At 28.8% G+C, this 24,424-nt stretch overlaps 4 protein-coding genes across 5 annotated transcripts; 1 reads left to right on the top strand and 3 right to left on the bottom strand.

Moving 5' to 3' along the window:
- Positions 1-97: 97 nt before the first annotated feature.
- On the bottom strand, positions 98-6,638 carry LOC130449637 (RNA polymerase II subunit A C-terminal domain phosphatase). The gene is made up of 6 exons (XM_056787584.1): positions 6,555-6,638; positions 3,977-4,233; positions 3,377-3,901; positions 3,049-3,319; positions 764-1,600; positions 98-581 (listed from the first exon to the last, which is right to left on the bottom strand). The coding sequence occupies exons 2-6, from the start codon at positions 4,192-4,194 to the stop codon at positions 207-209; spliced, it is 2,226 nt and encodes a 741-aa protein (XP_056643562.1). The 5' UTR covers positions 4,195-4,233; positions 6,555-6,638; the 3' UTR covers positions 98-206.
- LOC130449872 (DNA repair protein XRCC4-like) lies at positions 5,503-6,680 on the bottom strand. The gene is made up of 4 exons (XM_056787917.1): positions 6,555-6,680; positions 6,287-6,478; positions 6,116-6,227; positions 5,503-6,050 (listed from the first exon to the last, which is right to left on the bottom strand). The coding sequence occupies exons 1-4, from the start codon at positions 6,678-6,680 to the stop codon at positions 5,503-5,505; spliced, it is 978 nt and encodes a 325-aa protein (XP_056643895.1).
- A 159-nt stretch (positions 6,681-6,839) lies between these two features.
- LOC130449636 (ras-related protein Rab-1A) lies at positions 6,840-14,913 on the top strand. Its single transcript, XM_056787583.1, has 7 exons — positions 6,840-7,600; positions 8,980-9,052; positions 10,054-10,101; positions 10,161-10,208; positions 10,259-10,486; positions 10,925-11,140; positions 12,530-14,913. Exons 1-6 carry the CDS (start codon positions 7,587-7,589, stop codon positions 11,120-11,122), a joined length of 609 nt encoding a protein of 202 aa, XP_056643561.1. The 5' UTR covers positions 6,840-7,586; the 3' UTR covers positions 11,123-11,140; positions 12,530-14,913.
- Positions 14,849-22,557, bottom strand: LOC130449635 (uncharacterized). 2 transcript variants are annotated; one of them, XM_056787582.1, is made up of 3 exons: positions 22,263-22,557; positions 17,322-17,716; positions 14,849-15,639 (listed from the first exon to the last, which is right to left on the bottom strand). In XM_056787582.1, the coding sequence occupies exons 1-3, from the start codon at positions 22,468-22,470 to the stop codon at positions 15,517-15,519; spliced, it is 726 nt and encodes a 241-aa protein (XP_056643560.1). In that variant the 5' UTR covers positions 22,471-22,557; the 3' UTR covers positions 14,849-15,516. The 2 variants fall into 2 exon arrangements, with proteins under 2 accessions (XP_056643560.1, XP_056643559.1); XM_056787581.1 differs by lacking the exon at positions 14,849-15,639 and having other exon boundaries at positions 17,063-17,716.
- Positions 22,558-24,424: the final 1,867 nt, after the last annotated feature.

Below are 24,424 nucleotides of genomic sequence, written 5' to 3'. Positions count from 1 at the left end.
CCGGTTTGAAGGAGCAGAATGAATATATTTCATCGATTTTTTTAGATAATTCATAAAAATGGATGTTGGAAGGGTGAAGTATTAATAAAACATAAAAAACCTTCAAATAATTTATTAAAAAAAATAAATAAAAATCGAAAACTTCGACAATCACTTTATTTCTTAAATAATTAACAAGTGTTATTTGAATCCCGCTTGGAAATAAATTAATTATTTGATAGGAACTCCCTTTCGAGGGCGGCCCCCATCATGTTCCACTCCCCATCGTCAACTTCGTCTATGGGATCTAGACTATCTTGGGTATCGTCTTGATCAAAGTCCAAAATATCGTTCACGTCTTCTCCTCTTCGGAATTTCACGCTCGGCGATTCATCGTCTTCTGTGCTGTTGTATGGGTCTTCGACGTTGTCTATTTTCTTTCTTTTGTGACCCCTGGGATATTCTCCGGTAAGGGAATCATCGCTGCTGCTGCTGCTTTCGTTGGGAGAATTCCTAATGTCTGTCGTGACGTTTTGAATCGTTTCTTTTTTATTGGATTCATTGTCGCTGCTGTCGCTTTCGTCGTCTAGGATGTCTTCCACCTAAGGGGGGGTTTATTATGAAAATAATTGCTAAAATCATGGGAAACGTATAATTTAAACAAAAAAATGGAGGTAATACCGAAATAGCATTTAATTTAAAAAATTTGAATAATATAATGAGAATAGTTAACCGAAAAAATTGAAATATACCGAATTTTATAGAAAAAAAAATATATAAATACCTCTTTATCCATATCAGCGATATCATCACTGGAAAAGGACATCAGAGGATTAATGGTATCCATAAACTTCCCGCTGGGCGTCCTCTTCCTCATATCAGGCCTCCCGTGTACAGGATAATTAGTCGAATGTTCCGGACTACTACAATGCGGTGGCGGATGCCTATTTTTCGAACCTTTACTATTCAAAGGAAATATCCTTTCGTCGACGTGTTCCCACCTTTCGGCGCAACACCACAACCAATCCGGCGTCACGATCTTCAATTTCCTTTTCCTACGACCGGAATTCACTTTGGCTGTCCCAGGTCTGACGGCTACCAGATGGGTGGTTTCGTCGTCGATATCCTGGGTGACGACAGCGCCGAGTCCTTTGGCCACTTGGTAAGCTTTAGATTGTTCCAATTTAACGTGGGTCGGTACTAAACCGCTGAATACCAACCGACAACCCTTCAGAACTTGACTACGAACTTGAGGTATCACTTTTTTTAGATCCGGCACCGCTCCGGCTTCCAATCGGTCGTATTCCTTGTAGAAAGCGTCGTGGATGTGTTTCAAGATTTCTTCTAAATACACCAGGTAATCGTCTGGATCGTCTATTTCGATGAATTCCTCCTGATTCGATTGGACTTTAACCGAAATTTGCTTTTTGTCGTTTTCTTCTTTCAAATTATCGTTTTTAACTTTAGTCTCGTTCCCGATTGGTACTGAATTTTTTTCATTGTTAGTTTCAACAACTTTTTCCGAAGGTATTTCACTTATTTCTAGTTTTTCACTCACTTTCCCCTCAGCCGGAATTTCAGTATTCTCTTTTTTCGCATTTTCTTCATTATTTTCTTGTTGCTGAAATAATTAAGTGGATAGAAGCCAAAAAACATTATATCTATTGAAATAAATGGAGAAAATCCAAAAATAAAGATTCAAAAACTTTCGTCAAACACTGTATGATGTCAAAATTTAGTTTTTTAATAACAAAACACCCTGTATATTATATCAAACTCAATATACTTTCAATTTACCAACTACAACAATGTAATATTATAATATATTATAAAGATATAAAAAAAAAATTAGAATCAATTAAATATTAAAATATGGGACACCCTGTATGATAAAAAATGGAAATGTGAGAAATAATCTGTTATATAACAATTTTCTGATTAATAAAAATGATTTAATTTGCTTTAAATATAATAAAGGGTAAGTCAAAACTAACTGAATATATATTTGGGTTTTTTTAATGAGGGTAAACCCTATATTTTATTTCAAATTCATTATATATATTTAGTTTTTATGAAAATTACAATGGAAAGTCTCAATTGGCTTTAGAAATACCAGAAATTTTTAGAGAAATTCATAATTAACTTTGAAAATATTTCGGGAACCGAGTATTGAATTAAAATGATCAACAAAAGTGACAACCTGTATAATAAAACAATGAATAATAAACTGTTATAGCCATAGTTACGTAATGGATTTGAAAATTCATTGAAAAAGTTCCAATTTGAGAAGGCATTTCAAATATAATAAACAGTGAGTCAAAATTAACTATACATGTACTATGACATTAAATTTGTATTTTTTAACAAAGAAACGCCCTGTATTTTAGTTCAAATTAAATATATTATCAATTTCCCGGGTACAATAACGTGAAATTGTAAGATATTATACAGGGTATTTGAAAAAAAAACAACCAATTATCTATGAAAATCGTTAACAAATTCAACACCCTGTATAATAATAAAGAAGAAAATAAGCAATGATTTAATGGTGTTTAAATGACTTTAAAAATCAACAAAAAAATTATTTTACTTATAATTGTTAATTCGAATACAGGGCGAGTCAAGATATAAATACAACTATTTTTCAATATAAACCACCCTGTATCACCATATAACCCAGTATAAGCTAAAACCAATGGAGTTTAGAAACAATTGTAATTAATTATTAGCCATTATAAACCCCGATGAAACAAATATATGAAAATTTTAATGAAATATCGTTCTCAGACAAATGGGTACAAAAATAAGAAAAAACGTCGCTTTTGGGGTAAAAAAAATCCACAAGATTTTATCGAATCACGTAAAACTATTGATTGGTGAGCTTCATAAGCTATTGGAGTCATTGGTTTAGGTTTTTAGAAACAATAATGGTCAAAACGTCCTTATCAATGATATTAATATAATTTAACCACCCTGTATAGCACTTTCACTTTTTATCACTGTTATATTACACAAAAATCACTTTAAATTATAAGATACACGATTTTTTTTATATTCAATTGGACTTACCTCAGATTTTTCAATCGAAGTCTCTTTCCCGCTTTCTCCCTGATCATTTTTTGTTATTTCTACATCAATATTTTTAGTAATTTTCGTTAAATCCACTCCCGTGTCAAGTTTATCGTTTTCGTGTTTATCTAAACCAGGTGGGGCGTTAATATCCCCGGTATGTTGGAAAAAATGATATGGTTTAACGTGAATCAAATTACTAGCATGCGACCAAACGTCTTCCCTATCGTCGATTATACACACGACGTTATCACCACAAGGAAACAAAGCTCTAAAACAAACACATAAACACTCGAAAAAATCCACGTGAAAATAAAGTTTCACCTACTTCAAATTCGCTTTTTTGCTAGTCGGATCAAAGCACTCGTCTCTGGAAAGTATCCTATTGGAAAATATATTTTGATCGGCGTCTAAAAACGTCGCTATCATATGAGCGTAATTCCTAGCTCCGAACGTACAAATGTGCAACTCGTAAAAATCGTGGATATTTTTTAAAAATTTCTTCGTTCCAGGTCGCAATCTCGTGTGATACCAAGGCGAATTCGGCCCATACAGCTGGAAATGGTGTACGTCTTTTATATTCGGAGGTATGTTGTCGTTTGTCGTATGTATAAGCGTTTGGTCCAAGTCTACTAACAACGCCAATTTTCTGTCTTTAAGTAGTCGTTCATTGTCGGCTTTTCCCAATTTTTGCGCTAATTCCTCGCTAACTTTGAGATCGGGAATAGCGTGAATCATTGGAACCGATGCTGTACTGATATCGTCGTTTTTACGTAAATCTGCTCCGCATTCTGCACACATATCGTTCATTATTGTAGGATGAGAACATGATTCAAGTTCCAAAAGAACTTCTCTAGAACAAAACTTAGTTATTTCACACACAAATAAATTAGAATAAATAGAAATTATTAAAATATTGTATATTTACCCAGGTTGTATAACCTGACCTTCCTGTACTAAAATACGATGAACAATTCCCGCTGTTGTGGACTTCCATTTTCTTTGTTCGGGTTTAGTAGCATCCACAAAATCGTAAGTTAATAACGGGTAACCTATTGAAACTATCGCCCCTTTTCGCACTTTCCACTTAATTATTTTAATTGCTTTTGTTTGTTGTTGATATATACTGATCGTTCTTTCCGCCATTTTCAACTGATCGATTTGTACATTTCAAATGAAATAGAACTGAAAAGTCAATCGCACGTGTGTGATTATTACTTGACTGATTTGAGGTTAAAATTACTTTAAACAAAACATTATCCCGTCATAACGTTAATTATTCGTGATATATTCTATTCCGACAGATATTTTTGAATTTAAAAACCATAAAACACAATTTTTTCGAATAAAAATAAATTTCAATCAAATATATGGTATTACTGAATGTCGGCAACATACTATACACATATGTATAGAGTGCGCTATACTTTTTTTACGATCTTATTTTAACTCTGCAACAAAAATTCTTTAAAATATTGACGGGTAATTGGGACAACAAAATTATACCATAAAAAAATTAATCAATTATTATGAACGATTTTTTTTATAAAAATACAGCACACAAAAGACTAGACTACAATAACATTACAACACCTATCACGAGTGATTATTATCGCATCAAATCCACTTCATGAGGTAATTGATTTACAAAATTATTTCTAATGTAACTAATATTATTGTAAAAATTAATTTGTAGTATTGTGAGTTACAAATAAATATTTTTTTTTAATCCAAATAACCATTTTCGTTATGCAATTGGTTTATGTATATTCGAGATATGCAACACATTATACATTATACATTACCAAACGAAAGTAGGAAGCCATTACGCCACTTGTTGAAAACATCCAAAGAATAAACAATATTTACGTTATTTGTGGTTAACACTTACTTTATATTCGCTTTTTTCCTTGCAAAGTAGCGTTTTTTATGTGTTTTCAATGAACATTTCGTGTAGAAAGACTAAATTTAGGTCAAGGAAACATTTTTGTGTTGATAGAAAACCTAGATTATTGTTGAGACTTTGTATAGTGGATAACCCTGTATAATATTAGATATTTTCTTCTTCTTTATATTTATTCTCAAAAACGGACAAAGCCCCTACTATTCCTTTGTTGACGTCTTTCAACAAATTACGTCACGCGTAAATCGGTCAAACTTATCCTCTAACGACCTTGCTTTATACTAAGATAGAAGTGATCCTATCCTATCATGATCCGAATTAGTTTCCGAACTATCAGATCATAATTGGGTTATTTCCGAAAACCCCATTTTTAACTGAATCACACTGTATCATATTAAAATTTATGAAATATATTTTCAAAATTCATTAACCAATTTATTTATTTAATTTCGCCACTGATAATATTATAAAAATAAAAGGTTGTAAAAAATATTGTTGGTTAAGGTAAAAAAATTGAAATTCTCTATTTTTTAGGTTTATTAAAAATTGTTTTAAACACAATCAAGTAAATCTTGCGTATCGAAATTTATTTTTGGTGAATCATCTTCCATTTTTTCACTAGTTTTTTCAGGTACTTTATCATTATCATTATTACAGCTTGAAGTGGAGGGAACGTTAGAAAAATTTTCGTTATCAACTTCTAATTTTTTTCTTTTAGGTAAATCAACAGTATCTTCAGTATCCTCAAAGAACAAATAATCGTTATGTGATTTAATAGGAAGTAAATATTCAATATTTTCCTCCTGTTTTTTACTATTTTCATTATCGGTGTTATACTCGTTATTTTCGCTGTTAGATTCGCTCGATTCAGATATTTCATTCTTTTCTTGTTTGACGATTTTTTTTGATCTTTTTCTAAGTTTAATCTGAGGGTTTAAAACCGGTCTACCGGCTTTAAATGCTTGTAGAGTTTGCGTCAAGTGTTGAATCCTCCTTTTCTTTTCGTTTAAAACCAACACAAAGTTACTGAACAATTCTTGATCATCTTGTTGTTTTTTATTAACAAACTGCGATAGTTTTTCCTCAAGTACATTTTTAACTGAAATCGAAATAAATCGACGAGAAAACGATATCAAAAATCACTCAATAAAAAACAATTATTACCTGTTGTTAGGTTATCTACTTCTTTTAATAAATTATTATTTTGCTGATTTAGTTGTTCGTTTTGAAAGGAAAACGTATCTATTAAATTATAGACGCAATCTGAGAATTCTATCTAAAATAATAGATTAAATGAAATATTAAGTTTCGGAATTCAATAATAATAATATTTACCTTTTGTACTTTGCATGAAAAAAACTTCAATAGCATTTTATGTTCTTTGCTATAACAAATTAATTCTTTATCATTGAATTGGATATCGACGTGTTTCGGGATGTTTTGTAAATATTGTTTTAATTTACGAAAATATTCTTCTGTATTTAAATCAAGATCGTCTGCAAATGTAGTAATGTCACTACAATTTATCTAAAAGCGATTTAAGAAGGCAACTTGTGACGAAACCGAAATAAATTTCCCAACTTATAAGGTAAATAATACTTACATCCGCTCTCCAAGCATTATTTTTTTCCAAAACGATTATTTTAATACAGTTTTCACCAAATTCACTGAATAGTTTAAATTGTTCACCACTACTTTCTTTATATATCGTTCTAAACGTAGAATTCATTTTAAAATAATATACAAATATAATAATTAAACAATAAAATTTTAAAAAACAATAATGTTTATTATTTTTATAAAATATTAAACATTCAACCACAGACTAATATAATCATAAATCTTATTCGAACCTTGTGTGTACCATAGATATATTACAAACAGTGAAGTGAGAGCTTGTTCATGATTTAATCTATAATTGAAATTTCAAAAAACCACTGACGTTTAATAAAAGCTAAATGTAAAGGTAACAAAACCAAACTACAACTTTTAGGTAATTTTTTCAATATATTGATTGAATTTGAAATTTATAACAACTCTGAATAACATTATCGTTATCAAGTTTATCTATGATGTATAACAGAATGGTGTAATATAAAAGATTTCAATTCCCAATTTCATCTACGAGTACTTAAATCACTAATATTGAAAAAAACTAGAATATTTTTTAACGTTTTAAAAATAGTTTTATATTAATCCATCGATGTTAAAAATTATAGAGTAATTATTCTATGCTTGACACAAAATACGTTCTGTTGATAAAAATAGAAATAAGTTATAGAAACATTTTTCATTATAATAAATAGATTATAGTTTCAATAAAACGATTTAAATATCTTTAATATAAATATTTTAATTATTTCGAAAAGAAATTTCATTTATAAACCTCGAAATGAAAGTTATTATTCAAATTACCCGCTATGAAGCTGCCATTACCGATTAGGCTGCCACTTTGGCAATACGTCAGTCAAATGAATCAAGTTGTTGCGATTGTGATTCAAGAAATACGTCGTCCTAAATTTGTCTCAATTATATACAATAATCCTTTAGAAACGGCTAGTGAACTAGTACAAGAGTGCAATAAACACGTAACTATCGCTTTTAAGTAACAAGAAAAATTTTATAAATATAGAAAATGAATCCTGAATAGTAAGTATCGATTTATTTATCATTTTTTATTAGACGATTTTGACAATGAAGGTAACATTTTTATACGAGAATTACGTAGTAGTAAAACCAGTATTAGTATATGATGAGATATTTCATCGTTTAATTTATTTTTTGTACCTGTGTTCAAATTCTATTAATTCAGGTGAAACCTTTATGAAAGTAAAGGATACGTCCACCCACCATTTACTATGATTACAAGTAGAACGTCATCTTATGACATGAGTCAGGTTTTTAAAAGAGAATTTTGTATCGTTTAGTTGATAAGTTGTGATTTTTATTTGTTTTAATCAAAAATATGTTCAGATTTTAAACTATTGAACAGTTGATTATTGAAATATTTGATTTCTTTGTCTTTGTGTTTGATGTCTTTGGACTTTATCTTCTAAGTTCAATCGTGTTTAAATATAGTCTTAATTTACATTGTTATTGATTTTCAATCAACAAATTAATAATATTTTATTAGAATTATTATGTTTGAATTTATTTGCTCGAATTTACAACCAATTTCCAAAATTTTCAAATCAGATAAAAATCGTACAAAATTAACTTTAGACTTTTAAACCATTTTGTATTTATATGAAAATGTTTGAGTTCAAAATTTAATAAATATAGATATTTCAGTGACAAATTATCAAATAAAAAAATCTATAATAGCAAGATAATGTATATATTGAAATTAATAAAAGCAAGTTAATAGTTGGGAATAATTAATGGGGATCTAATGATGTAAACAATTTTTTATCACCTGTTTTTATGAATTTTCAACAGGTTATTTTTTATATATAAATTTTTGTAGTATTGAATTGAATTTTTTTTACTAAAATCACTTTCTATTATTCTATTAAATACTAGTGAATTTCATATTTGGCTTATATATACAATTTTTTTAATATATTTTGCTGATAATTATGCTCCACAAATCCATTATTTTTCATAATGTGTAACAACTAAAAAACATCATTCCTTTCACTAGCAGTTTTTCTATAATGTCTTTTACTAACTGAATATGCAGGTTAAATTAGATAAAAAAGTTGGATGTAATGATATGAAGGTAAACACATTCTTCTTTATTTACAAGAACATTTTGATTATTTGACAGATAACAAAGTAGCTGATTAGCTAGTAAAGAAAAGGACATAAGATTTATTGTAGAATCAATATTAGGACCATTTTAGAAAGGAGGAAGTCATAAAAAGAATTCGTACAAATATTTTGTTTTTACATTATTTTGAACAGTGAAACATAAAAGTGTAGTTTTCTCTTTTTCAAATAAAAATCGATGAATAACAAACAAATTGTTTTAAAAAATTGATGCTCTGTTAATTTATTTGATGTACATAAAGTTTACATTCTTTTAGTGATTACTTATTCAAGTTGCTTCTCATTGGAGACTCTGGCGTAGGGAAATCATGTTTGTTATTGAGATTTGCAGTAAGTAACTATTTGAATATTATATACTAGTTCTGTTTTCAATGTTTAATTTTTAATACATATTACTTAGATAATTGCGTAGTTTTTTTATTAGATATTGTTATAGGAATCTACTGATTCAAGTAACTTTAAAATTAGTCTAAAGTGTCTTTTATATATCATTTTGTCTACTAAATTTTCAAAAGGCTTTAGGTGTGGAAGTTTTTTCAATTTTACTACAATTTTGGATAAAAATTTTCAATTAGTTTAATAAATAAATACATTACACTATCAATTAATGTAATTCAGGGTCTTTTTGTGTTGTAACTTTGCAATTTGTAATATAATTGTTGGTTGAGTATAGATTAATATTGATTTTTTGTTTAAATTCAGTTGAGGTACTTTGGGAAACTGAAATTGTTTTAAATATCAAAAATTGGTTAGAGCTGAATCAGGTTATTCAGCTTTATATTTTTGATCATGTTTTATCGCCCCATTACATTGAAAAATATATTTTCTTGAGGTGATTATTAGAATTATCAACATGAACTAGGAATTTATTGCTTCATATTGAAGTACAGTAGAAAAATTTGTTACCTAACCTATCCACCTATAAATATCCAGTGTAGTGAATTATATAAAAAGTTTTTTGGCCAAATTATGTTCAGTTTGAAAAGATTTGTAAGTGATTCAATCATTGCCAACTTTTTAAGCCATTATTCATTGGTTTGTGTTTTGGATCATTTTTTTGGGGGTCCAGAGGTGATTTGAATCACAATTCTTCAAATTTGATGAACAAAATATTTCAAGGAATATGCTGAAAATTTGTCAGCTGTTGTTTAAAAGTTGAAAATTCTTCTTTATAGTGTCGTATTATGTGTCCAAGCTACATTTTGTGTGATTTTTAGGACTCTTTCCACGTTTTTTTTGTTTTAATGTTTCTTAATATCTACTTAAATGAAAAAAATGATATATAACAAATAATTGATCGAATAATATAAAAATTTATCTTTTTTTTTTAGGACGACACTTATACAGAGAGTTATATTAGTACTATCGGAGTAGATTTTGTAAGTTTACCAATTTACTAACTAAATATGTTCCATAACATTTTTTTTTCGATTTACAGAAAATCAGAACTATTGACCTAGACGGGAAGACAATTAAATTGCAAATCGTGAGTACATTTTTCCAAACTTTTCTCGGTTTTAAATATTCTTTTTCTAGTGGGATACTGCAGGTCAAGAACGATTTAGAACGATCACTTCGAGTTATTATAGAGGAGCTCACGGTATCATTGTAGTTTACGATTGTACGGATCAAGATTCTTTCAACAACGTCAAACAGTGGTTAGAGGAAATCGATCGTTATGCGTGTGACAACGTAAATAAACTACTTGTAGGCAACAAAAGCGATCTAACAACAAAGAAAGTTGTCGATTTTACTACGGCCAAGGTATGAGATACAAATTTCATAATAGTTTTATAATTTCAGAATTTTTTCGGTGGATACCTCGTATATTAATACTTATTTTGTCGTCGTTTTAATAATATGTGAGTTATAGGGGTTTTTAATGACTTTATTAGTGATAACTGCTCACTTTAAATTACTGTTTACATCGTTATTTGTTTATTGTGCATAAAATAAATCATTTTCACTAGATTAGTGACAGTGGCAGCACTAGAATCGTTTTTTATCTATAAGTAGGTCATTGATTTGAATATTTCGAGTTTGGTGACTTAAATATCTTTAATTGTGTCATTTCTTTTTGATATTGTTGTTTTTTCATCTGTTTTAGATTTTAAATGATAGTTTCAAGGGGGCACTATGTTTTTTATCGTTATCGTTAGTTATTGGTGGGTTTGTATTTGTTTTTTTTTTTATTTCGGTTAGGAATACGCTGATCAGTTGGGTATACCGTTTTTGGAAACATCGGCGAAGAACGCTACCAACGTGGAACAGGCGTTCATGACCATGGCCGAGGAAATTAAAAATAGAGTGGGCCCACCTTCTTCGGCGGCGGATCAGGGTAACAAAGTTAGGTTCGATCAAAGTCGACCAGTCGAAACTACCAAATCCGGATGTTGCTGAAAATATTTTGATCCAATGGTAAGTAAAAAGACGATGTTAATCGAAATATCGGTCACTATTTTGTAGTAAATTTTATAACCATCGTGGTCCCCTCGTATTTTCGGTTCCCGAAATTGAATTTTCTATTAAATCTTCGAGTTTTATATAAAAAAAAATTGAAAATTTTTGTTATTTTCAAAATACAGGAATCATTCGCTATTTTCTACTAAATTTTATACTAATATAGTCACCTCGTATTATTGGATTCGGAAAATTGTAAAATTATCAGGTTTTAATGAATTTTTCATGAAATCTTTGGGTTTCAAGAGAGAAAAAATGGAACATTTTTGTTATTTAAGAAAATACGGGGGCCAGTTAGTATTTTGTAGTAAATTTGATACTATCGTGGTCCCCTCGTACTTATGGTTATAATAAATTGAAAAAATTATGTGTTTTTAGTGGATTTTTATTAAATCTTTGGGATTTGTGAGGGGAATTTCAAATTATTTCTAAATATTCAGGGATTAATTACTATTTTGCAAAAAATCAGATGCTATTGTGGTCCCTTCGTATTCTTGGGTCTAAAAAATCGCAAAATAATTCGATTTCAATGAAATTTTTCTAAAATTTGTGATTTTTGAGGAAAAATATGGAACGTTCATATTACTTTTAAAAATACAGGGGTAGGCTACTATTTTGTAGTATATTTTATGTTTACGTAGTTACCTCGTATATTTGGTGTAAAAAATTGAAAAATACGATTTCAATAAAGTTTTTATTTAATTATTGGGAGAAAAATATGGATCGTATCTCATTTAATGCCTCGAAAATGGGAAAAATTCAACGAAGCTCCTCGTAATTGAATAATTTTGAATCTAATGGCTGTTTCATAATGATTATAACTTCAAAAAAATGTTTCTTTTCAATTTTCCCTATTCTATTTAACAACTAAAACAATTTTTATCAGTTTTCCTTCTTAAAAATTGAAAAAATTTCAAAAGACTCCTCGTATTTGAATAATAAAGAATGTATGCTTGTTTAAAAACAAATTTTACTTGTTTTCATTTTAGAAAATTGAGAATATTTCATCAGGGCCCCTCGTATTTGAATAAAATTCACATTATGGATGTGCCAAAACGATTCTAACCTCAAAAAGTTCTTTTATTTCTTGTACCCGCTATCTATATAAACAATTTTTACCTAAATTCGTTTCCAAAAGCTGGAGAGATTCATTAAATCCCCTCGTATTCGATTATGGATATTTCCAATCGATTCTAACCTCAAAAAGTGCTTTTTACCATCCGTTTTGTAGTTTTTCAATAGTTTTTTTCATTAAAACGATTTTAACTTGTTTCGGTTTATAAAAATAGATGAATTTCATCATCGCTCCTCGTATTCGAAGAAATAAAAAATTATATTTTTTTTCAGGTTAAAGATGGTCACTTAAGTCATCTCTTTTGTACAGTAGCACCGCTACCATCATTATTATATAGTAATATCCGTCTGTATGTATAGTTATTTTAAAAATTTTTGATTTTTATTCAAAGTTTGTTCGTTTTTTTGGGTTTGAAAAAAAAAAATTAGAAGACACCAATATTTCTTAGCCTAATCTTTAATCCCCCTTTCCACGACCCCCTATCCCAACTAGTTAATTCTGTCATATTTATTAACAATTTTTTGTTTTGTAAATCGTTCATGTTAAAAAAAAAATATTTATTCTAAATACCATTCCTGCTACGATTTTCTATTAAAAATATTTGTTATAATTTGTTTAAACAATATTGGACGTTGACGTCCGAATTTAGAAAAATTTATCATTAAAAATGTTTTTTTTCTTAAATATATCACCGTATATATTAGCAAAGTTGTCATCGTTTTTTTTTTGTTTAATTAATTAATTAATTATCTCATTATCATCGTTTTTAACTTAAATTTAAAAATAGAAACAACGTAAAATATAATATATATGAAGTGTATGCGATTGTAAGTTTTTTGGTCAATAGGTTTTTTTGTAAATTAAAATATTCCGAACTGAAAATTCCGTATATTTATTTGACTCCTCTTTGAAATACTATTCGATTTTTTTCGACTTTTAATAGTACCTTATATTGTTTAACCTCTTTATTTGTATTTACCTCAAATTTATTTCATATAAAATTATACGAAAATTTATTTAGAAACAGTTACTTAACGTAACATGAGGTGATTTTCGACACATATTAATTGAAACACCCCCGTAGAAATTATATTAAACAAAACCCTTTGAATTATTTGAAAACTTGCTGGAAAAAATGATGGAAATGCTTTTTTTTCGATATTTAACGCAAATTTATTGTAATACCCTCGTAGTTCAGGGTGTTATTCAACTCAAATTAATTGTGAAACCCCCGTATGAAAATATCTTGAACGAATTGCTTCGAAATTTTATAAAAAAATTCCCTACCGAGGGAAGAAATGTCGTATACGAATGTTTTAAGGTATTATCATTTAAACATTTCAACCCTTTTTTGATATTTGACAAAAATTTGTTGTAATACCCCCGTATAAAAATATTGCAAACAAAAAATTTATAATAAATTCGAAATTTTTTAAAAAACATCGTGTTTGAATGATAAGGGGAGTTAAATATCCATATTGTCAAGTTTAACTAATCAATTGTATTACCCTCGTAAGCAAAACCATTTGAATTATTTCAATGTTAAATCATGACATTATTCTAAAACTCACCTCAGTATTTAACAATACAAATGCATTGTATCACCCTCGTATAAATTCTAATTAGAAAATTTTTTTATTTTTTTTTATGATGGTTTTATCCAATTTTGAAAGAAAACTATAAATAAAATCGTGAAAAACTCGTACCTCGCAGTAACAGCATAGGGGCGAAGCTCTATCTTCGAAGTTTGTAACGACTGTTTTATCAAAACGGAAATGTAGTGATTGAGGTTGTTACTTTCTTATTTGATAATATTATTTTGAAACTTAAATTTCTATTATTCTTATTTATTATAAAGCATTTGGTTGCTTTTTCTGCATTAACTCTCATTTTTTCTTATGAGGTACTTTGATAATTTTCTAAAATAAACATATAATAAATCTTCTTCTTTTTTATTCTATTTTTATGGAACATATTGACGTTGGCCTCTTTCGAAACTATATTAATAGTGATTTTATATTTCGTTGGTTGGTAGTATTAGTGGTAAAAGTATATTCACATAAACAATGTTGCCAGACTTTGAGTTTTTATATGAATTTAAAGAATTTTTGAACAGATAATTTTATTTGTATTAGTATGAGATACATAAAACAACTCGAATTTTCATTTTGGCTACGTAAACGTTTTCAGTTACAGGATGAATTTTATTTTTTGTTATTATTTCAAATTCTCAAGTATTTTTTTGCCGATTACTCAATTATAGGAATTTCATTAAAAAAAGTCTGACAACTGTGGATATAAATGAACATCAGCAACTCGTAGCGCTCGTGTTATGGTGCATTTTTATATTAACTCTCGATGATAATCAAATTAGATCACGTCATTTTATATTATCACAATTTCTAGAAATTGATTATATAAAAACGACTATAATGGGTTATAAAAAAATTTCATAGTTTTTCTGGGAAATTTGTCTACCAATTTTAGATTTTAAATTTTAGAAACATAATCGAACTGGACCGGCTTTACCGATTATGTAGTGAACGAGTTCATAACAATATTTTTTCGCGAGGTTTATGAATAAAACAACGTTTTGTTATTATGAAATAATTGTATTTGAATTTTTGAAAATAAACTGACAATTACACTATTGAAATATTTTGTCATTCAAAAATTGAAGTGGCATCCTATGTGACTAGATTCGAAATAATTAAAATGTAAATTCGAAGCGTTATTTATATAATACGAATTAGTCACGTGACAAGTATTTCGTATAAATTAAAATTAATAAAGAGCAATGGACAAGTTTCATTTTTAATATAAAAATATTTATATTAAACTGTACTTACAGATTTAATAATTTTAAACGCCATTTTTTTACTAGCGATTCTATATATTTTCATTATCGTTTCATATATAATGTCGATATACCGTCGTAGCCCTTATTCCCAATTAAATTTATATATACAGCCTAAATAAACCCAGAAAAGAGACATCACCGTTAATTTTTCATATTATACCAATTGATCCTCAATGCGGACCTGCCTCGAGTTGAATCATGCCCTCGTTGCGTGATCAACGATGTATACACGTTAGTACGTTAAAAAAATAAAATTAAAAAAAAACCTCAGTACTTCGAAAAAAAATATGTACTAAAAAATAATAAATTAACGTTTGGTATGGTAATCAGACTCTTCTTCTGGTTGTTATAACCTATGAGGTATAATAGTGTCCGCTTGAATATAGTGCCGCCATGTTGTTAACCGTTCGTAGGGGTTAGGAAAAATTTGACAGAATTCTCTGCAACTGACGATGTGAGTTGATGCAACAAAACAATGAGACTTACTTTAAACGTATGACAAAATTGGGAAATTCCATAAATCTGAAAAAATAGTGTTAGTTAAGCAAAAGTGGAATTAAAGCCGTTTAAAGTGATGTAAATAATTATGTTAGTAAACACGAGGTAGTTGCCATTAGTAGATATATGGGTAAATTTGATATATTCTCTACAATATATACAGGGAGGAACTATTATTCAAATTATTATCGATACCTTACCAAAAGCTGGAATTTAGTCAATTGCAGGTTAGTGATTATTGATTTAAATATATTATTAATAATAGTGCCGTAAGCTAATCGTGTTAAAAAAAATAGATGTAGCCAAATATAACCAAAAAGTAGTTATTATTTCAAAGCGTAACTAATTAAAATAATACCTTCTGGTTATTCTCGATGTCGACAAGTTTGAGTTTATTGCCACGATAATATATCATTTCAAATAGGTTCTTGTACAGGTTATGTATCTTGAGGTATTTATTACACTGAGAAAAGTGAATTTTAAAATTTGCTATTCAAAATTCGAAAACTTTTAGTTTGTTGTTGATTTTGAAATGAAAATATGTCTTTCTGCAACGTTTATTGAACGATAAATAATTGATAAATTGTTAATTGAATTTGATTATTTCTCGGTATTTGTCTGTTTAGCCTTGTTTTCAATATTAAATAGAAATTAGAAAATTTTTTGAAACTAATGATAAACAAATTTGAAAATAACGATCGGGAGTTTTTATTAACTCGTAAAATTGATATGAAAATCAGAATTTTGGGTTTTTGATAGGAATAAGTCGATAAAAAAAGTGATATACTTAATATAATGATGTCATCATTTTTGTTAGGTGAAAATTTGATTATATACTTGTAATGTTTTCATCAAAAATTACTTTTTTGACATTGTCACGAATTGGGTTACGAACAATATGATTCACGTCTTGTTTTTTGGAAAATTTGAGGTTATATTTGATGGACTACTAAATTTACTATACGTATACATTTGAATAAAAAATTATTTTGTTGCTTTTAAATTACGAAATCAACAGCTAAAAATCAGTTTCAACATTTTATTTACATACGAGGTGTGATTAAAAAATATGACATTCGATTTTTTTCGTACAAGTTTCATATACAAAGTAAATTAGATCTGATATAAAAAGGTATAGTTTCAAGGGGGATAACTATGAATTTCGTGCTGGTATTAAGAGACGAATCAAAATGAGCAAACGACGTATTATATCTGTCTCATTTAGAAGGTTTTTTTTTTCGAAAATAATACATTTTTCGTTTATTTAAGATATATAAGTTGAAATAATTAAAAACAGTACTCTTTGATTACACCTCGTATATTATCAACGAAATCAAAAGTTTATTAAGAGAGACTATTTATGTTGGATGATAGTTACGAGGGGAGTATTGAAACTTTTTTTTTCGCAAATATTTTAGTTTTATAATGTTGGTAATAAAAAAGTATCTAGAATACAAGATATTTTATTATTAGTATCCTGTAAATATCTTAAAAAAATTGATATATACATATAAAAATAAAAAAAAATATTAATAACAATAGAAAAATTATAATTATATATTTTGAACGTTCTTTCGAGGTCTTGCGGCTTCTCGTACAACGTTCCGTATATTCCCGGCGATACGATTTCCAGTCGTAACAACAGTATTACCAATTGTTTCTATATCTTTAATAACCTTCTTAACAATGTTATTCCCAAAACTTACCGTAGCCCTAATGCTTTCTCCTATCGAGTTTGCCAATGGCGCAATTGCGGGATCTAGAGCCGGTACTGGACGCGAATTTATCCCTACATTAGTGTAAACAGACGTAGTTGATTCGATTCGAGTCGTAGTCGAATTCGACGACGATTGTGTTTGATCGGAGGAATCGTCGTTGTCGAATCTGTTCGAAATGACGTTCGGATTGGCGACGAGGGCGCTGTCGCCGTGAGTTTCGAGGAATTTTTTTACGTATAGATCGTCGGGGTCCCATTCGGCTTTGAGTTGTTCCCAGACGGTTTCGTATCTGTTCATTAAACCTTTTATGGCTTGAACGGTGGCGATTTTTTGTTTTTCCGTACATCGTTTGCAGTTGGTTCGTAACGCGTCCGGTATAAGTTCTGAAAGATATTCGAATGCAGTAAAAATTTGACGTGAAAAACTTTATTTTCAAACAACAATAATAATTGATTAAAATATTTTTTTAACGTATTTCAATCGAATAGGTATAGAGGTGCGACAGTTTGAAAATAACTTAATACCGAATTACGTTGTTATAATGTAATAATAATTCAGTGTTGCCAACTAATGAATAATATCACGGCAGTATCTTAAATATTCTTCCTGATCATTTATCCGAATGTCAAACGGAGGCGATTAAAGTGATAAACAGACGTCCATGACCGTTTAAAAAATCTTGACATATATGCACTTTTAAGGTTATGTTTCTTAGCGAGTCATGTTAGCTTTAAATTTCCGTTGTATTTTTGATATTTATGAACATCTACAGCGCGTCATGTTCGCGTTCATTCCGTCTACCGCATTAACGCTACGGTGGTTATAGTTGATTTCCGTCATATTGCTAACGTCATCTGTCAAAATGTAACATGAACCTGACAGATAGTTGATTTCCGCCATATTGCTAACGTCATCTGTCAAAATGTAACAAAACTGACAGATAGTTGATTTTCGCCATATTGCTGACGTCATCTGTCAAAATGTAACGTGAATCTGACAGATAGTTTGTTTTCGCCATATTGCTAACGTCATCTGTCAAAATGTAACATGAACCTGACAGATAGTTGATTTCCGCCATATTGCTAACGTCATCTGTCAAAATGTAACATGAACCTGACAGATAGTTGATTTTCGCCATATTGCTAACGTCATCTGTCAAAATGTAACGTGAACCTGACAGATAGTTTGTTTTCGCCATATTGCTAACGTCATCTGTCAAAATGTAAAATGAACCTGACAGATAGTTGATTTCCGCCATATTGCTAACGTCATCTGTCAAAATGTAACAAAACTGACAGATAGTTGATTTTCGCCATATTGCTGACGTCATCTGTCAAAATGTAACGTGAATCTGACAGATAGTTTGTTTTCGCCATATTGCTAACGTCATCTGTCAAAATGTAACATGAACCTGACAGATAGTTGATTTCCGCCATATTGCTAACGTCATCTGTCAAAATGTAACATGAACCTGACAGATAGTTGATTTCCGCCATATTGCTAACGTCATCTGTCAAAATGTAACATGAACCTGACAGATAGTTTGTTTTCGCCATATTGCTAACGTCATCTGTCAAAATGTAACATGAACCTGACAGATAGTTGATTTCCGCCATATTGCTAACGTCATCTGTCAAAATGTAACAAAACTGACAGATAGTTGATTTTCGCCATATTGCTGACGTCATCTGTCAAAATGTAACGTGAATCTGACAGATAGTTTGTTTTCGCCATATTGCTAACGTCATCTGTCAAAATGTAACATGAACCTGACAGATAGTTGATTTCCGCCATATTGCTAACGTCATCTGTCAAAATGTAACAAAACTGACAGATAGTTGATTTCCGCCATATTGCTAACGTCATCTGTCTGATTGATTTTAAAATCCACATAACAGAAATTGTTTTCGTTGTTGGATAAATTTTTTTATACTGATCGTTCGGCAACGTCATTTTTTAATTGATGTTTCCTCATTATTATAGAAAAAATTAACGAAATTATGTTACTTCAATTCCTCGTTTGTAAATTTCATCAGTTTCTGTATCCAAACTTTGTCCATTTTAGACAAATGAAAAGTCGAATTTGAAAAACTACTTCGTCAAACGACCCTCGTATATAATTCTTCATATATAATATATTTTTTTGACATTTTTAAACATATTTAAATCGTTCAAACGATGTAGTATTTAGATTTCTACTACTTTATATGAAATAAAAATAAAGCGATTATATAGCTGACTAATTTCAGTTTTAGTTTGTTATACTATAGGCTATAATCAAAAAAACCTGTTTAACGTGCTCTTTTTTTTGTTACAGTTTATAAAACAAGTTATACTACCCATAAAAACAAAAAAAAATTACTAAAATTACGAAAAAAAAAAGACTTAATCAATTCAACAAACATTTTCAAAACATGGTATTAATTTTTTATTTATGTGTTTCTTTGTTAGGCCGGAAATTAAATATGTAGATGTTAGAGCCGAAATAATATAAAAAAATCATCGAGGTCATCTGCTTAAATAAATTCATATAATTTGCAAATTGATTAGGAAGAATTTATTCAAAATTATTCATTCTGAGAATGATGTGCATTAAAAAAATAAACAGGGACGATCTTATAAGGTTATAAAGTTATTTTCCTTTCCTTTGTTTGTAATTGATTTAATCACCAACAACTGGAAAAAAATTAGTTTTTCTCAAATATCGCTATTTATTAAACGGAGGTTTTTCTATAAAATAAATAATAAACAAAGAAAATAAAAAATATAGGTCACATTCTAACCTTATTTTATGAATGCCGAGATTAACCAACGAAAATTCCTCGTAAATTAGAATCATTTAATGAACGTTATATATATTTTTTTATTTTATAAATTATGAGTCTTTTTTTTAAACATTTCTTTTGTTAAAACCATTTATAAAACTACCTTGACGAAATACGTGCGTTGCACATCTTTTTATTCCTACAAAGACACATATACCAGATATAATTCGTTTAGTAGATTCGTTATGAGATTTGTATTTCCAGTTTCTATATTATCGTTTCCGGAATCTTGAAAATCTATGCAAAACCTTGTTTCTTTCATAATTTTATCGAATTCATTAGACTAATTTTATTTCGGTTGTCTATGTGTCATTAGGCAACTCGATATTTCGCTGGAATCGATTCGAATAAAATCTCGATTGAACGGATTGTTTCCATAGAACTAGTGCCCGTTATATGATACAAACAGAGTCGGACTAGAAGTTTACTTTTCGAAAAAAATCGATTGGGGATATGAATATTCAAATTATTGGTAAAATACGTTGAAAAATAGTGAATTATAGGAATACATACGAGGGTGGTTCGAATATAAACCGGAATTTTGCAATAAACATTTTTACTATTAACTAACAGACTTGAAATTTCCCCGGAATCGATTCGAATAAAATCTCGATTGAACGGATTGTTTCCATAGAACTAGTGCCCGTTCTATGATACAAACAGAGTCGGACTAGAAGTTTACTTTTCGAAAAAAATCGATTGGGGATATGAATATTCAAATTATTGGTAAAATACGTTGAAAAATAGTGAATTATAGGAATACATACGAGGGTGGTTCGAATATAAACAGGAATTTTGCAATAAACAATTTTATTATTAAGCAACAGACCTGAAATTTCCCCGGAATCGATTCGAATAAAATCTCGATTGAACGGATTGTTTCCATAGAACTAGTGCCCGTTCTATGATACAAACAGAGTCGGACTAGAAGTTTACTTTTCGAAAAAAATCGATTGGGGATATGAATATTCAAATTATTGGTAAAATACGTTGAAAAATAGTGAATTATAGGAATACATACGAGGGTGGTTCGAATATAAACCGGAATTTTGCAATAAACATTTTTACTATTAAGTAACAGACTTGAAATTTCCCCGGAATCGATTCGAATAAAATCTCGATTGAACGGATTGTTTCCATAGAACTAGTGCCCGTTCTATGATACAAACAGAGTCGGACTAGAAGTTTACTTTTCGAAAAAAATCGATTGGGGATATGAATATTCAAATTATTGGTAAAATACGTTGAAAAATAGTGAATTATAGGACTACATACGAGGGTGGTTCGAATATAAACCGGAATTTTGCAATAAACAATTTTATTATTAAGCAACAGACCTGAAATTTCCCCGGAATCGATTCGAATAAAATCTCGATTGAACGGATTGTTTCCATAGAACTAGTGCCCGTTCTATGATACAAACAGAGTCGGACTAGAAGTTTACTTTTCGAAAAAAATCGATTGGGGATATGAATATTCAAATTATTGGTAAAATACGTTGAAAAATAGTGAATTATAGGAATACATACGAGGGTGGTTCGAATATAACTTTATTATTGCTGAAATTTTGTCGCCTCTTTGAATGTCTTTTATATATATATATATATATATATATATATATATATATATATATATATATATATATATATAAAAATTTCAATTAATTGTATTTGCGTGAGTTTTTCAAGAACGTGATATATTTTTAACCTCAACTTTGTAGTTTTACATAATTTCGAGATTTCACTTTCTCGTTTTAAGTATTACAGAAACATTAAAAAACGTGCCTTTTGATTAATATCAAATTAATTCACAAAAATATCATCTTATGCTTCTTTATATGTTTTTTTGAAATAAAAGCAATAAATAACTAGTTTGTCAAGATTTTTCCGTTTGTTTATTCAATATTTAAATGAGGAGAGCATCTTTATTTTTTTTTTTTGTCATTTAATTAATGCTTTAAAATATTTATTAAAGCTATTTAAAATTATTAACATTATCACTATAATTAATCTCACGTCATTATTTTATACGTTTAAAACTCCATTATAATTTTCCATTGTTTTATATTAAAAAAAAAAAAATCAAATAAATCGAAATTTCTTACTTTTAAATTCTAGTCCTTCGGGCGAGCACGGCCCTTTATTGAGTATACACGCCGTGTAATAATAAACCAATCTTCTATTACTCAAAATCATCTCTACATCGACGTGATCGTATTTGGTTGTATAATATTGATCCCTTCGACCTGAAACTGGAGCCGACACGACTGACCCACTTAACCCTACGACTAATAAGCAGACGAACGGTACCATCTTTTTTATCGAACTACTCCGAACGTGACTTTTGCGGTGCAATTCTTTTAATGTGCTTCTTTCCTATACGAAGGATTGTTTGTAACTGTTCTCTTTAGTGATGATTTGTTGTTGTTTCGGTAGATTAAAACCCAAGGTTATTGAAAGAGGAAAACACAGACGTTAGTCTCTCGTGTGAGGTGCATATACGTAAATGTCTTTTTTTCTAATTGGTTCTTTATTTCATATATAAAAATTTTAAATTTCTAATGAAACCGATTTTAAAAAAAAAATGTAACTTAGTAGGAGATATCAAGATATTTGATGTTGGATGTTAATAGTACAGCTGTTTAACAACTACTTTGGCGTGAAAGCTGTATTTTATCGGTAAAAAATGTCAATGAATATAATTATATAATGTTTAAACTATTTATGAGATTACTTTTACTTTCGAATCAAACGTGAATTCGTAAACTTTATTTCAAATGAAAAATAACTGCTTATTTTTAGAATTGAATTAATTATAATACGATTTAAATAGGTGAATACATAATATTCTTTTTAATTTATTATGTTTTGAACATTGCAAGTATTATTAGCATATTATTTTGTTTATAAAAATTATTTTTGTTCTAAGAGTAATCGGCAACACGGCAACATATTAATAGATACGTCGTGAAGTTGGCTGCAAGTGCGAATAGACCGTTTGTGATTATAATAATAATAATAAAGAAAATAATAACGAACTTTGTTAAAACACAGTGATGTTTCATTTTAATAAAACTGAAAATAACAATTTTATTATGAATAGTTTGAAAAAACTGTCTAGAAAAATCAATAAGAAAATTTGTTATAAACATATCAGTTGTTGACATTAAGGTCTATTATCCCTTCTCCCTATATGACAAGCGCAGCTGCCATTTTGTAAGAGCGGTACTTTATTATTGTTTGGTGTAATAATTGTTGTGTTATAGTTGTAGTAATAAATGTTTTAGAACAAATTATTATTGATAATTTAATTGAATTATATAATAGAGAATTGATAAAAAAGTGGATAAGTGTCACGAGCATTCGCGAAAAGTTGAAAAGTGAACTTTATAAGAGGTTAGTTGTCAAATAAATTAGGTAAATAATTATTGTATCATCAAATATGATAATTTATTTTTAGTATATGTAGAAAGTTTGAAATTGAAATCGAGTCATCATTCATATTATAAATATCAAAATTTAAATATTTTCAGACATTATCAACATAATTATGGGATAACAAGTATATTACTTATAAGATGTAAAAAAAATGGATATTGGTTTCATAATTGTTACTATTTTTTTATCGAGACACTATAATTTTCTCTAGTATTTTACTATTTCAACAATGTTTACGCGTTTATAAAAAAACTACGAAAAAAATGGTTATAATGAACTTGTTCAGAAAAAAATTGGAAACACAGCCCAGGAGTATCCCTCATACAAAGATTTTATTATCATATGTTTGTTTTACGTTATGAGATTGATGCTTTTAGGTGTTATATAATAAACTGTTTTATGTATAATATCGAAAAATTATTAATTTTCATCCAAATTTAAATAAATTATGATTCACTGTTAGTGATATTATATTTGTCTATGTGTGTACATATAGATTGACAGGGCGAAAAATTGTACTATGAAAATTATCGATTTTAAACGATGAATAATCGATATTGTGGATTTTTGACAGGTTATTGATTTTTTTTATTACCATAGTTATGAATACTTTCTATATATAATATCGAAAAAATATTTATTTTAAATCAAAATCACACGAATTATAATAAACTGTGATTTGTATTGTACCTATTTATATGTGTAGATATATATTGACAGGGCGGAATAGTGTTATGAAAAACATCGATTCTAAAAAACGACGTATAATCGATATTTGACAGGTTCGTAAATGACATAGTATCGATTTTATTAATTACCTCGATGTACT

Source organism: Diorhabda sublineata, chromosome 10 (genome assembly GCF_026230105.1).
Source record: "Diorhabda sublineata isolate icDioSubl1.1 chromosome 10, icDioSubl1.1, whole genome shotgun sequence".
Lineage (NCBI taxonomy): Eukaryota > Metazoa > Arthropoda > Insecta > Coleoptera > Chrysomelidae > Diorhabda > Diorhabda sublineata.
Note: the sequence above shows the minus strand (reverse complement) of the source record. Positions and strands in the feature narration are given on the sequence as shown.

Excerpts from the sequence above, each read along its gene's own strand:
- LOC130449635 (XM_056787581.1), bottom strand. The coding sequence starts at position 22,470 with ATGGTACCGTTCGTCTGCTTATTAGTCGTAGGGTTAAGTGGGTCAGTC. Across the intron at positions 17,717-22,262 it reads CGAAGGACTAGAATTTAAAA|AACTTATACCGGACGCGTTA; the intron begins GTAAGAAATTTC and ends AATATCTTTCAG.
- LOC130449636 (XM_056787583.1), top strand. Across the intron at positions 9,053-10,053 it reads GTTTGTTATTGAGATTTGCA|GACGACACTTATACAGAGAG; the intron begins GTAAGTAACTAT and ends TTTTTTTTTTAG. Across the intron at positions 10,209-10,258 it reads AGACAATTAAATTGCAAATC|TGGGATACTGCAGGTCAAGA; the intron begins GTGAGTACATTT and ends TTCTTTTTCTAG.
- LOC130449637 (XM_056787584.1), bottom strand. The coding sequence starts at position 4,194 with ATGGCGGAAAGAACGATCAGTATATATCAACAACAAACAAAAGCAATT. Across the intron at positions 1,601-3,048 it reads CTTCGATTGAAAAATCTGAG|CAACAAGAAAATAATGAAGA; the intron begins GTAAGTCCAATT and ends TAATTATTTCAG. Across the intron at positions 582-763 it reads TCGCTGATATGGATAAAGAG|GTGGAAGACATCCTAGACGA; the intron begins GTATTTATATAT and ends ACCCCCCCTTAG.
- LOC130449872 (XM_056787917.1), bottom strand. The coding sequence starts at position 6,680 with ATGAATTCTACGTTTAGAACGATATATAAAGAAAGTAGTGGTGAACAA. Across the intron at positions 6,479-6,554 it reads ATAATGCTTGGAGAGCGGAT|ATAAATTGTAGTGACATTAC; the intron begins GTAAGTATTATT and ends AATCGCTTTTAG. Across the intron at positions 6,228-6,286 it reads TTTCATGCAAAGTACAAAAG|ATAGAATTCTCAGATTGCGT; the intron begins GTAAATATTATT and ends CTATTATTTTAG.